The 12,367-nt window shown below is 37.6% G+C and overlaps 1 protein-coding gene across 4 annotated transcripts in view; it reads right to left on the bottom strand.

Annotated features, from left to right (window-relative positions):
* The window catches only part of gatad2ab (GATA zinc finger domain containing 2Ab), a 38,852-nt gene that overhangs the window by 5,698 nt on the left and 20,787 nt on the right, over positions 1–12,367 (bottom strand). For 3 of the 4 annotated variants that reach the window (XM_067415887.1, XM_067415886.1, XM_067415889.1), the window contains exons 2-6: positions 7,857–8,115; positions 634–763; positions 409–537; positions 229–300; positions 27–146 (exon numbers count right to left, since the gene is read on the bottom strand). In XM_067415887.1, the coding sequence (XP_067271988.1) occupies positions 27–146; positions 229–300; positions 409–537; positions 634–763; positions 7,857–8,115 (710 nt within the window). Of the gene's footprint in view, positions 1–26; positions 147–228; positions 301–408; positions 538–633; positions 764–7,856; positions 8,116–9,512; positions 9,662–12,367 lie in introns of those variants that run through there. The other variant, XM_067415888.1, reaches the window with a different exon arrangement.

The following is a 12,367-nucleotide window of genomic DNA, read 5'->3' as shown; positions in this document are numbered from 1 at the left end:
GCTCATAAAAACGAAGCGGTGCATACCTGTGAGCCTCTGACTAAGGGTGGCATGACTACGGTATTATGGGAGCCGTGCTTGGAGACCTGCGCTCCACCTCGAACCAAAGGAGGAGGAATGACTGTCCCTGAGTTTCGGTTGGAGACCTGAAATCGACCCACGTGTGAGACTCACAATAGCTCTTCACGGTTCAACTTGTAAAAACTTTACAGAACGAATGGCACTGACCTGTAGGGGTCCTTTAGTGGATGAGATGCTGCCCCTGACGAGAGGTGGAGGAGCAGCCACAGAATTGGTCGACTGCAAAACAGAAGAGGTCAGTGTGAACCCCAAGCGACTGGATTAGACTAGAAAGACATTGTCTGTTGTCGTGTTATGTTCATCTTACGTTTTTTTTAAAGCCGTTACCTTTTGCACAGCGTCTTTTTGGGTCTGACTCTGCCGGAGCTTTTTCAGCAGGACCAGTTTGGCCTCCTGCAGACGCAGTTCTTCTTGCAGCTGCTTTATGATGTGCTCCCGTTCGGCCGGGCTGCTTTTCTGCACACGCCACGGAGAAGATAAGTCACGTTAGCAAGTGAACGGGACATTTAAAGCATGAAGTCTGTGGGCAAAACTTCTAAGACGTGACATTACCATTAGCATATCGGTATCGGTCTTCTTAAAACTGTAGCTGACCCCATTCATACAGGGACTAGAAGACTCATTGTCCGACAAAACAATGACATCATCATCTGGCGTCGAAGGTCGCTCTTTCTTTATTTCGCTGAGGGAGACAGAAGGGAAAACATGAGTCAGGGCAGAAAACAATGTTAAGCACTCGAATGTTCAGAATCACATACTTCTCATGTTACTTATATAGTGTATAGAATGTATAGCATGGGGGTTTTCTGTATGAATGCCTGGATGACCTACTAGGCAATTTGCTAAAATACTAAAATATGTACACAACAGGACACACTGCACAGAGTACTTTATTCCCCAAAGTAATAAACATGTTATAGCCTCATTATTTGCTAACACTACCAAAGATTTTTACACAAACTCGATTAACAATGCAAAATTAGTGCCGTAAAATCAATTAAATCGCACCTAAAAGTTGTTTTTTTTACATAATATGTTTCTATCGTATTATATTTACACACACACACACACACAAACACAGAGTAAATAAAAACTTGTGATAAATTGATTTGACATCACTATACAAAATATTTTCTATTTTATAATAATCATAAGTTTCAGATTTTCAGGGTTTTTACACAATACTGGGTTAAATTTGTTTATATTATAATATTAATCATAATAATTACTATGTTTAATATTATCATTATGATTTTTTTTTGTTCATACTAAAAGGTTTTTAAACAAAACTAAATGCTACATATTTTATTTATTTTGTCAATAGTGACAACAACGATTTTTATTATACAAAACAAAGAAAATATTTTGCATTTATAATCCATTTCTCATTATTATACTTATGAACATTTTTTATAAATGTATTATACATTTTATTCTGAGTTGAATTAATTGTTTACTATTCATTTTTATTCATTATTTCTGATTGTATTTTTATAGATTTTTATTGATTTTTTTTACTACTGGTCACAATTGCTTATGTACATCATGACAGTGTAGTGTACTAATGTTTGAAACGTTTAGCGTTGCTTGACATTTACAACAGTATAGATTTACATAATATAAAACTAAGTATCCAGTATATACCATATACACACACTATGCATTAGCGGCCCATGGTTCCTCACCTAAAGCCGCATTACCTGCACTGCCCACTAGAGGTCATCATATGACCACCGTTTGCACATTTTGTTTTAAAATAACATTTAAAGGAGTTGCTCTTCAAGGAAGCGGCACAAGAAGTTTTAGAATGCCTCAAGACGAAAATGAAACCTTTTTACGGTTAGATTAAACAAGCTGCTCCAAGTTCAAATCAGCCCTGACGAGAAATACGAGAGGGGTGTTATGTTGATGACTTCTAAGGATTGTGCTGTACCCAGAGTGGGTCTACGGCCCCTCCTAAGGGCCGAAGGAGGAGGGGGATGGGATGGCTAGCGTCCAGGCTATTGTGTGTACTCCGTCCTCAACTTTCACTGCAAGACAGGGTGCTCGCATATCAACAAAGACACCCTCTTTCATGCTTCTGATCCGGACGCTGATGGGAAATCTGCTGCTTATAGGATAAGGGTCAAGCACTAAACATATCGCAACAACACACTATCAATAGTGAAACCGGCGAGCAACTGTAGCGGCTACATTTTCTGAAGAAAACAAGTTATGTTTGTCCGCTGACAACGCCAGGGTGTTAATGGGTTGCTATGGCTTTCTAGGTTGTTGTTAGGCTTTTGTTTGGGTTTTCTGAATGGACACACAGATGTAAGATCTAAAGAGTTTATTCCCAAGTCTCCAAATCATTCTGGTTCCAAGATATGCTTGGAGTTCCTTTAAACTGAATTTTGTTTTTACATTTTATCATTCGCTAAGCTCGAGAAGTAATAGCACTCAAAAAGTTCTAGGTTGTTGTTAGGGTTTTCTGAGTGGACGGATAGTGGTCTAAGACACAACAGTCACTCTGGTCCCTAGATATGGTTGAAGTTCTTTAGTACTTACATTTTTTGTACATTTTATCACCCTCTAAGCTTATATGTGAAAAGACACACTTCATGTCAGTGCATTCACAAATCCTCTAAGTCTAAAGAGTTTATTCCTAATTCTTCAAGTAATTCTGGGCCCTAGATATGAAGTTCCTCCCTATTCTGTGTGTGTGTGTGTGTGTGTGTGTGTGTGTGTGTGTGTGTGTGTGTGTGTGTGTGTGTGTGTGTGTGTGTGTGTGTGTGTGTGTGTGTGTGTGTGTGTGTGTGTGTGTGTGAGTGAGAGAGAGAGAAATATCAGGACACAAATGTGTATAATGACATGGGTATTACAAGGAGAGGGTGAAATATGAGGACATTACCCATGTCCCCATTTTTCAAAATGCTATGTATGGCACAAGTATGGCACCCTTTTCATCAGGCAGCAGACAAGATGAGTCAGAAGGGTCAAGTGAACGCTCCTAAAGTATGGCCCATTTAAGTAAACAGACAGGAAGAAACATAACGCATCCCTGGACAGCACTTCAGTTTCCTTAAAAGCAAACCGACCAATTAAATCCATCTGTCAAAACACAACATGCCCATGTTCACTGGAACTACTGAGGTTCTTCGGGGAAGTTGATGTTATGACGTGCACATCCAGAAGTGACATTATATCACTTCCTGTGTATTAACCAGCACCGACAAGATCACATGATGCAAGAATTTCCCTCTGGTCACATGACTCACACCCTCCCTTTTCTTTAACTGTTCCTGGCAGTGTGGAAACCATGGCAACGGCCGGTTCAAACCAGTTTGTGACATAGGCCTCGTTTTGTAAAGTCAGTCAGGGCTCAGGTACGACGGAAAGTGCTTTGGACTGCTGCTTCTTTCTCTTTTGAATTGGGGCAGCGTGCCACCCGAGGGAGGACTGACGTGCTGAGCAAGCACATATGAGTGTGGTCTTTGGGAAGAGTTGAGCATACGACGGTCGTGTTTGTGGAGTGTGACATCTTTTGACTCAACTTTCTGCCCCTCCCCCATCCCGCATGGCATCAGGCCACCTCCTTTGTCCTTTATCATGAGCTCGACTCTTGTTCATCACTACTTCTGTTTGGATTTTACATTAATCATGCAAACACAAACAAATAGGGATCGCCTTCAGTTTATCGTGCAACGAGTTTAACACTCAAACATTGGGACTAACTATCATGGTGCACAATTGGAATATTTTTCATTTTTTCATCACTTTTTTATTATTAATGGATTCATGAACTTTTCTGAATAGCAACCACCCAGAACACCCTAGTAATCGCATTGCAATATGATAAAAACCAATAAGAGTATATTGCACTGGAATCTACTTATGCAAAAATCTGCTAATATTTTTCTGCTACAATAGACAATAAAGACAAAACAATAAAATGCACAAAAAATTAATATTGTAAAATATTACATATAATGGTTTTATATCTGAATATACTTTAAAATAGAATATACTTTAAAATATAATGTATTTCTGTGATGCAAAGCTGAATTTTCAGCATCATATCCTTCAGATATCACTCTAACATGCTCATTTGATTGTTATAATCTATATTTTTTGGCAACCTGTAATTCTTTTTTCAGGATTAATTGATGAAGAACAGAATTTATTTTCTAACAATGTAAATCTTTACGATCAATTTAATCACTTTAACACATCCTTGCTGAATAAAAGTATTAATTTCTTTAAAAAAACATCTTCCCTCAAACTTTTAAACAGTAGTGTATATTGTTACTATATATATATATATATACACACACACACACTTACATACATATACACACATATATAGCATGTATGCGTGTGTGTGTGTGTGTGTGTGTGTATATAAAGAGGCTTTGTAATTAATTAATCGAAATTAATCGCATTTTAATTGCATATAAATATTTGACCTGAGAACAATGAGAAGTAATTTTTCACATGTATTTTTAGTATACCATTGAATAATGACTGAATACATAAGCTTAATCAACAAAATATAGTTTATTTATTTCAGTCCAGCAGACCAGCGCAATGTTTGCCATTAAGTTTAGCAAAAGCATATTTGTGATATTTGAGGCTCGATGTGCTGCGGTGATACACAGATTCCTTGTTGTATAGCTTGCACACAACCATGCTCTTGACGACGCTTCCATTCTTTCGTTTTTTAAAACAAAATTTCCCATCCACGGGGCCAAACAAAGCAGTCTCATCAGCTTCTTCGTTCATGTTCACTCATGCCCTGCGTCTCAATCAGCTCCCTAGTTCACTAGTCAGGGCACTGTCACTGATCAGGACATAAGTCAATGGACTGACTCCCTGATCAGTGCCCTGACTACTGAACTAGGGAGCTGATTGAGACGCACACATGGTTTGTTGTTGTCGTGACGCCGGAGCGCTAGTTGGTGTTCCAGTATAATGGGTCCGTCGAAACTCATTCATTGAAAAACGTTCCGCGGTGCAAAAATAAGTGTGGTTAAATTATTATTAATTTTTTTGCGTAATTAATTAACGCGTTAAAGTCACGTAATTAATTAATCTTAATTAACGCGTTAAAGTCCCGGCCCTAATATACATACATACATACATACACGCACACACGCACACACACGTCCTTCTCAAAAAATTAGTATAGTGATAAAGTTAATTATTTTCCATAATGTAATGATAAAAATTAAAAGTTCATATATTTTAGATTCATTACACACCAACTGAAATATTTCAGGTCTTTTATTGTTTTAATACTGATGATTTTGGCATACAGCTCATGAAAACCCAAAATTCCTAACTCAAAAAATTAGCATATCATGAAAAGGTTCTCTAAACCAGCTATTAACCTAATCATCTGAATCAACTAATTAACTCTAAACACCTGCAAAAGATTCCTGAGGCTTTTAAAAACTCCCAGCCTGGTTCATTACTCAAAACCGCAATCATGAGTAAAACTGCCGACCTGACCCTGTCCAGAAGGCCATCATTGACACCCTCAAGCGAGAGGGTAAGACACAGAAAGAAATTTCTGAACGAATAGGCTGTTCCCAGAGTGCTGTATCAAGGCACCTCAGTGGGAAGTCTGTGGGAAGGAAAAAGTGTGGCAAAAAACGCTGCACAACGAGAAGAGGTGACCGGACCCTGAGGAAGATTGTGGAGAAGGACCGATTCCAGACCTTAGGGGACCTGCGGAAGCAGTGGACTGAGTCTGGAGTAGAAACACTCAGAGCCACCGTGCACAGGCGTGTGCAGGAAATGGGCTACAGGTGCCGCATTCCCCAGGTCAAGTCACTTTTGGGCTACAGATAAGCAGCACTGGACTGTTGCTCAGTGGGCCAAAGTACTTTTTTCGGATGAAAGCAAATTTTGCATGTCATTCAGAAATCAAGGTGCCAGAGTCTGGAGGAAGACTGGGGAGAAGGAAATGCCAAAATGCCTGAAGTCCAGTGTCAAGTACCCACAGTCAGTGATGGTCTGGGGTGCCATGTCAGCTGCTGGTGTTGGTCCACTGTGTTTTATCAAGGGCAGGGTCAATGCAGCTAGCTATCAGGAGATTTTGGAGCACTTCATGCTTCCATCTGCTGAAAAGCTTTATGGAGATGAAGATTTGGTTTTTCAGCACGACCTGGCACCTGCTCACCGTGCCAAAACCACTGGTAAATGGTTTACTGACCATGGTATTAACTGTGCTCAATTGGCCTGCCAACTCTCCTGACCTGAACCCCATAGAGAATCTGTGGGATATTGTGAAGAGAAAGTTGAGAGACGCAAGACCCAACACTCTGGATGAGCTTAAGGCCGCTATCGAAGCATCCTGGACCTCCATAACACCTCAGCAGTGCCACAGGCTGATCGCCTCCATGCCACGCCGCATTGAAGCAGTGATTTCTGAAAAAGGATTCCCCACCAAGTATTGAGTGCATAACTGAACATAATTATTTGAAGGTTGACCTTTTTTGTATTAAAAACACTTCTGAAATATACTACTTTTTTGAGATTTTGGGTTTTCATGAGCTGTATGACAAAATAATCAGTATTAAAACAATAAAAGACCTAAAATATTTCAGTTGGTGTGAAATGAATCTAAAATATATGAAAGTTTTTTTCCCATTTTTTTATCATTACATTATGGAAAATGATCTTTATCACAATTTTTTTGAGAAGGACCTGTACATACATACATACATACATACATACATACATACATACATATATATTAAATAAATACTGTTCATCAACGTTTTATTCAAAAGAACCCTGAAGAAAAGTATCACAGGTTATAAATCAGAATATTGATTTCTGAATGATCGTGTGCCACTGTAAACTGAAGTTATGATGAAAATTCAGCTTTGACATCACAGGAACAAATTACACAATCTTTTAAAATAGAAAAAAAAAGCCAATTTCAACAATATTCAAAATATTACTTTTACTGTTTTTTTAATCAAATAAATGCAGCCATAAGAGACTTTTCAAAAACATCAGAAATCTACCAGACCTTAAACTTTTGAATGGTAGTGTTTATTATTAATCTAGAAAAATTAATTCAGCTAAAGTTGTTAGTTCATGATACTTATGTTTCTTAATTAAACCTTGCTATAACATGGTACCATATTAATACTCAAACATTGCCACTTGTTTATGCATTTAGTTCAGCGGTGGGAGTTTAGCTTCAGGATTACTAGAAGGCTACAGGCAGGTTTGATCAGGGCTGGAGCTAAAACTCTCCAGGACTGGAAGTGCCCACCCCGATTTTGTTCTTTATGTATGCATCACTAAATTTCATTGACAAATCAAGTAAAAAAAATAAAAAATAAAATAGTCATTACACCACATGCTTTTTTTGTAGGGTCTTATACATCCCGAGTTGTTATTTTTCAACTTGCACCAAATTTGTACAATTTAAGTCGAATCTAACTCGAATCGTTCGCATGGTACATAAACAAGGCTTTAAACCAGCAAAAGCTCCACATGACTGAACTCGGGCTGTTCTCTTTTGCATCTGCTTGATACCTTGTTTACTTTGCATTTAGCAGATGCTTTATATTCAGAGCTACTATCAGGAAGTCTAAGCAGAGCAGCCTGAGGTTAAGTGCCCTGGACACAAACACAAAAGCGAAATGGCAGGACCAAGGTCATGCTAATTCTCCAATTCACAGGTCACTAATACCCAAGATCAGCATTGGTGTTAACAGAAAAAAAAAAAAAGAGTTTTGCAGATAAAAGTCTCCAATGTTTGACCTGTGATCTACCTCTTAGATGTGCTCATGTCCACAGGCTCATCGGTGGTCTGCACCTCCACCTTGATGGTGGCCTTCACCTCCCCGGTCCGCAGGATGTTAGCCACCTTGTTGGCCTGTTCGCTTTTGGTCTTCAGTCCATCTACAGCTGCCAGTTCTCCTCTCTCCAGCTTGACCCTCTTCAAGTCGGCCTCTGAAGCAGGGGAATCTCGCTCCAGCGCCCGCTTCTGACTACGAGTCTGACGCACCGCGTCTTCCGACATCTTCTCACCTGTAAAACATCATTCACAGAGTCAAGCACATTCAGGCAGATAGACTTTTATGTTATTATCTGTGTATGTATGCATGTATATTATATTATGCAATTTGTCTTGCATATGACAAATAATATGTACACACAAGTGCTAAAACCAAATGACTTATTTTACACAATGTCCAGTCAATTAACAAAAAAAAGGTTTGTTTTGTTCAAAAATATGGATAACCTTTGGAAATAAAAAGTAGAGGGCCTGTTTTAGTTGGCGTTTACACAGAATGTGACTTTCTGGATCATCTAATGCCAATAATCTTAAATGGACTAAAACTAAGATAAACATAACTGATATATATATATATATTATATATATATATATATATATATATATATATATATATATATATATATATATATATATATATATATATATATATATATATCGGTCACTTAAACAACATTATATAATATCAATATATATATATATATATGATCCATGATTTTCCCATTTGTTGAGATTGGACTTTGCAGGTGAAAAAATATTTTTAGAGTAGAAATGCATATTTTCACTACAGAAAAATCCTGGAAATTATGTAATTTCAAATGTATTTCCTGGCCTGGTAACCAGAATGTCCAATATTTCCAGGATTCTGAAGAACATCAAATCTATGTATGTAACAAAACAGTCCTTTTACATCAACTTTAAACTTGTTTTGAAGAAAACATTTCAAGCAATTCAGTTGGTCAAAAGTGACTTAAGGCATTAACAGCATTATATAAAATATTGAAATCTATCACACAACATTGTGCAATATCAAGGACCCAGATTTTACTTTAGACATCAGGTGGCGACCCAAAACAGTATAAAGATTATTTATTGTCCTAGTGTTATCAACAAGGCTTTTGTAACCAGGCTACTTTGGGGCACCATTGACTTCCATAGTAGGGAACAAAAAACACTATGAAAGTCAATAGTGCCCCAGAACTTTTCAGAAACTCATACAGGTTTGAGACAACTTGAGGGTGAGTAAATGACAGATTTTTAATTTTTGAACGAACTATCAGTTAATTATGAGCATCCCCAACTCCAAACGTTTCGCTGCATTTGACATTGTTAAACCTTTCAGAACAGATCTGCTTCCTTTTTTGGGTCACGGCCCACCAGTCAAGAACTAAGGGTATGATGTTTGTACCTGAACAAGACCGCAGTTTTTAAAGTCATAAATTATAATTTCATAAAGAGAGTCCGCAGAAGCAAAGCCCACAAACAGGAAAGACAAATCGCACCAAGAAGAAGTCTGAATTGTGCCAGGCTGTGAGCTTTAAAAAATGCATGCGAACCTCAACAGCCACTTTACAGGAAGCAAATCCATCATTTGGGTACATCTAGGCACATACGAATCGTGCCGACCTACCTGACTTGCATATGATATCAGCCATCTGATAGCAAGACAGCTGACTCAACACCCAGGCCTGCTCTCATCTGCCATGACATCACTAGGGCTCCACATGACCCTTCCCAAGATTCCATGGGACACATAAAGCATTTCCCCTGAAAACCAGTTTGAACCGGTCGGCGGACGCAGCCGAGAGACTGAAGCAGGTTTTTAACCCCTTGAGAGACTGACTGGCAGTGAATGCGGCCACACAGACGCAGGAGTTTTGCCAGTGGGGGGAAGGGCCGCACGCATTCCAAAACACAAGTCTTTCAGAGATGAGGAGGAAGTGTCCGCCTCTTTGTTGCTCGCAAAATAACAACCGCCACAGTGGTTTTTCGACAACAAAGGTAGTCAATAAAGCAAACGACTTTAAGAGCGCATTTGATCATGTCGATTCAAAAGAGCATAGGCAAATTGAAGGATTTGATCATCATACAATTCTTGCAATTGAAGATCCTGTGTCTTTTGATCCATGACTTTAACATTTGTTTGTGGTTATCAAATAAGGATTTTTACACAACTTAAAATGAAATATTTGAGAATAAAAACATATACATTTACTATAGGTACTATTTCCAAGGCTTTATTAGGCCTAGAAAACAATTTCCAATGCCAAGATTCTGAAGAGCGTCAAAGCTAAGTATGTACCTTTTTCTTGATGTATTAACTTTAATCTTATCAATTTATTTGTGGTCAAATGGTACAGGTATATTCGTACCGAACCGTTTCGGTACAGGGCTTTTCGTTCCGAACGCAATCTTAAGAGTTAACAGTCGGCTTGTTTCAAGCGCGGAACAAACTTTAGTCTGAGTTCCCACACGAACACATTAAGTATTCAGTACATTTTATCACAAAAGTCAAACGATAAATGCCGCTTTGACACACTTTAATGTGACGCGACTGATCACCGTATAGACACGTCAGTTCAAGCGGCGGCGCGAGTGAACGTGATAATCTCTTCCTAAAGAATAAACATGAATTAATAACTCTAAAGGTATGTTGATGATACATTACAGCTTACTGAAATGTATCATATGTAGTGTAATCGCTCAGTGTGTCAAATGCGGAAAGAAAAAAAACAGCTTGAGAACAATGTCCCGTAGCATCACCTCAGCAGTCATTCAGTGTCCACTGTGTTAGTTCACTAGAGAAACAAACTCTTTCGCTCAATATATGCACTATTAGCCTATATATACACATTATTACATTTCAACAACGAATTGACGAAAAAAAATTACAATTAGATTTAGAAGTTTATGCAAAAACCACCTAATGTGAAGCTTATGACGAGTGTTGATTATTATATGCTAATAGTTGGGCTCTTTTGATAACCTTTAATATTACAATGTGTAGCCTAAGAAAGGACTCCCTATTTTACAGCATTATCTTTAAGGAACTTTTAGTTTAATTAATTTAAGGATAGACAATTTTTTCAGTATATCACTATTGAATAAAAATTAATAAAATGCAATTTTGTAAAACTGCTGTAGTGAAATCGTACCGAAACGTGGCTTCAAAACGGAGGTACGTACCGAACCTTCAGATGCGTGTACCGTTACACCCCTACAACTTATTCATCACGAATTGCTTGAATTGGCCAGTAATTGAATAATCCAATAACTTAAATGCTAATAAATATTAACATGACTATCACACAAGTAAATGAATAAATAAAATTAAATTTCAAATAAATAAATAAAAATGCTCAATGGAAACGATCAATTTCACACACACACACACACCAGTTTTTTCAGGTAATACGAAAAATAAATATTTCACAAAACTGCAATGGAAGCAGTTTCCATTTACAAGTTTACGTTTTCGCATTTACAGGTGCAGTATGTTTGGACAAAAGATGAGAAAGTTCTTTATTAAACTCATAAAAGATTTATAGGAATACTTGATTCTAAACAACAAAGAAATGCCACAATTCATCAAGACCTTGATGCAGACATGAGGGAGAAACACATCATACGGGGCTGCTTACAAGTATAAGATGCTTCCTTTCCATTAACTCTTGGATAACAGGCCTACATCTCCCTCGATAAAAATAATGGTTAGTTTGGTGGCTGGGATGTATGCAAACCTACCAACATTTGTCACCAGATTTTTGGAATGACTTATCATGAGAGGAAAAAAAATGTTTTAGTCGCATAACATTGGTTAATGGAAACGCTGTCATTTTTTTAATCGACATTTAGAAAATGTTGCCAAAGTGTTGCGCAAATCTGTAATGGAAACCAGGCTACTAGTGGTCTTGAGTCAAACTAATGGAATAGCACAGTTAAGATATTTATATTGTTACAAAAAGATCTATTTTAAATAAATATTGTCAAAGAATCTTAAAATAAAATGCATCATGGTTTCCGCAAATATATTAAGCATAGCCTCGTGGGCAGCGTGTCGACATATAGCGGGCAACCAAGTTTGAGTCTCGGCTCCTAGACCTTTCCCAATCCCGCCCCCCCTGTTTCTCCCATTTCACTTCCTGTTTACATACTGTCATGTCATATAATAAAAAGTGAGTTTAATAATGAACAGAAAATCAGCATATTAGATTATTTGTGAAGGATCATGTGACACTGAAGACTGGAGTAATGATGAAAATTCAGCTTTCCCATCACAGGAATAAATTACATTTTAAAAAAGGTTTGGAAATGGTAATGATATTTCACAAAATTACTGTTTTTAATGTATTTTTTATTAAATAAATGCAGCCTTGGTGAGCAGAAGAGAAAGTAGAGAAATTGTTACATCTGTATTAAGTAACTTTACAGTTTACTATCCATTTTTTTAGATGAAACAAACAGTAGTTTGTCTTGAAAGATATA

The sequence above is a fragment of the Pseudorasbora parva genome, chromosome 14 (genome assembly GCF_024679245.1).
Source record: "Pseudorasbora parva isolate DD20220531a chromosome 14, ASM2467924v1, whole genome shotgun sequence".
Taxonomy (NCBI): domain Eukaryota; kingdom Metazoa; phylum Chordata; class Actinopteri; order Cypriniformes; family Gobionidae; genus Pseudorasbora; species Pseudorasbora parva.
The sequence above is the reverse complement of the archived record's forward strand: the minus strand, read 5'-3'. Positions and strand labels throughout refer to the sequence as shown.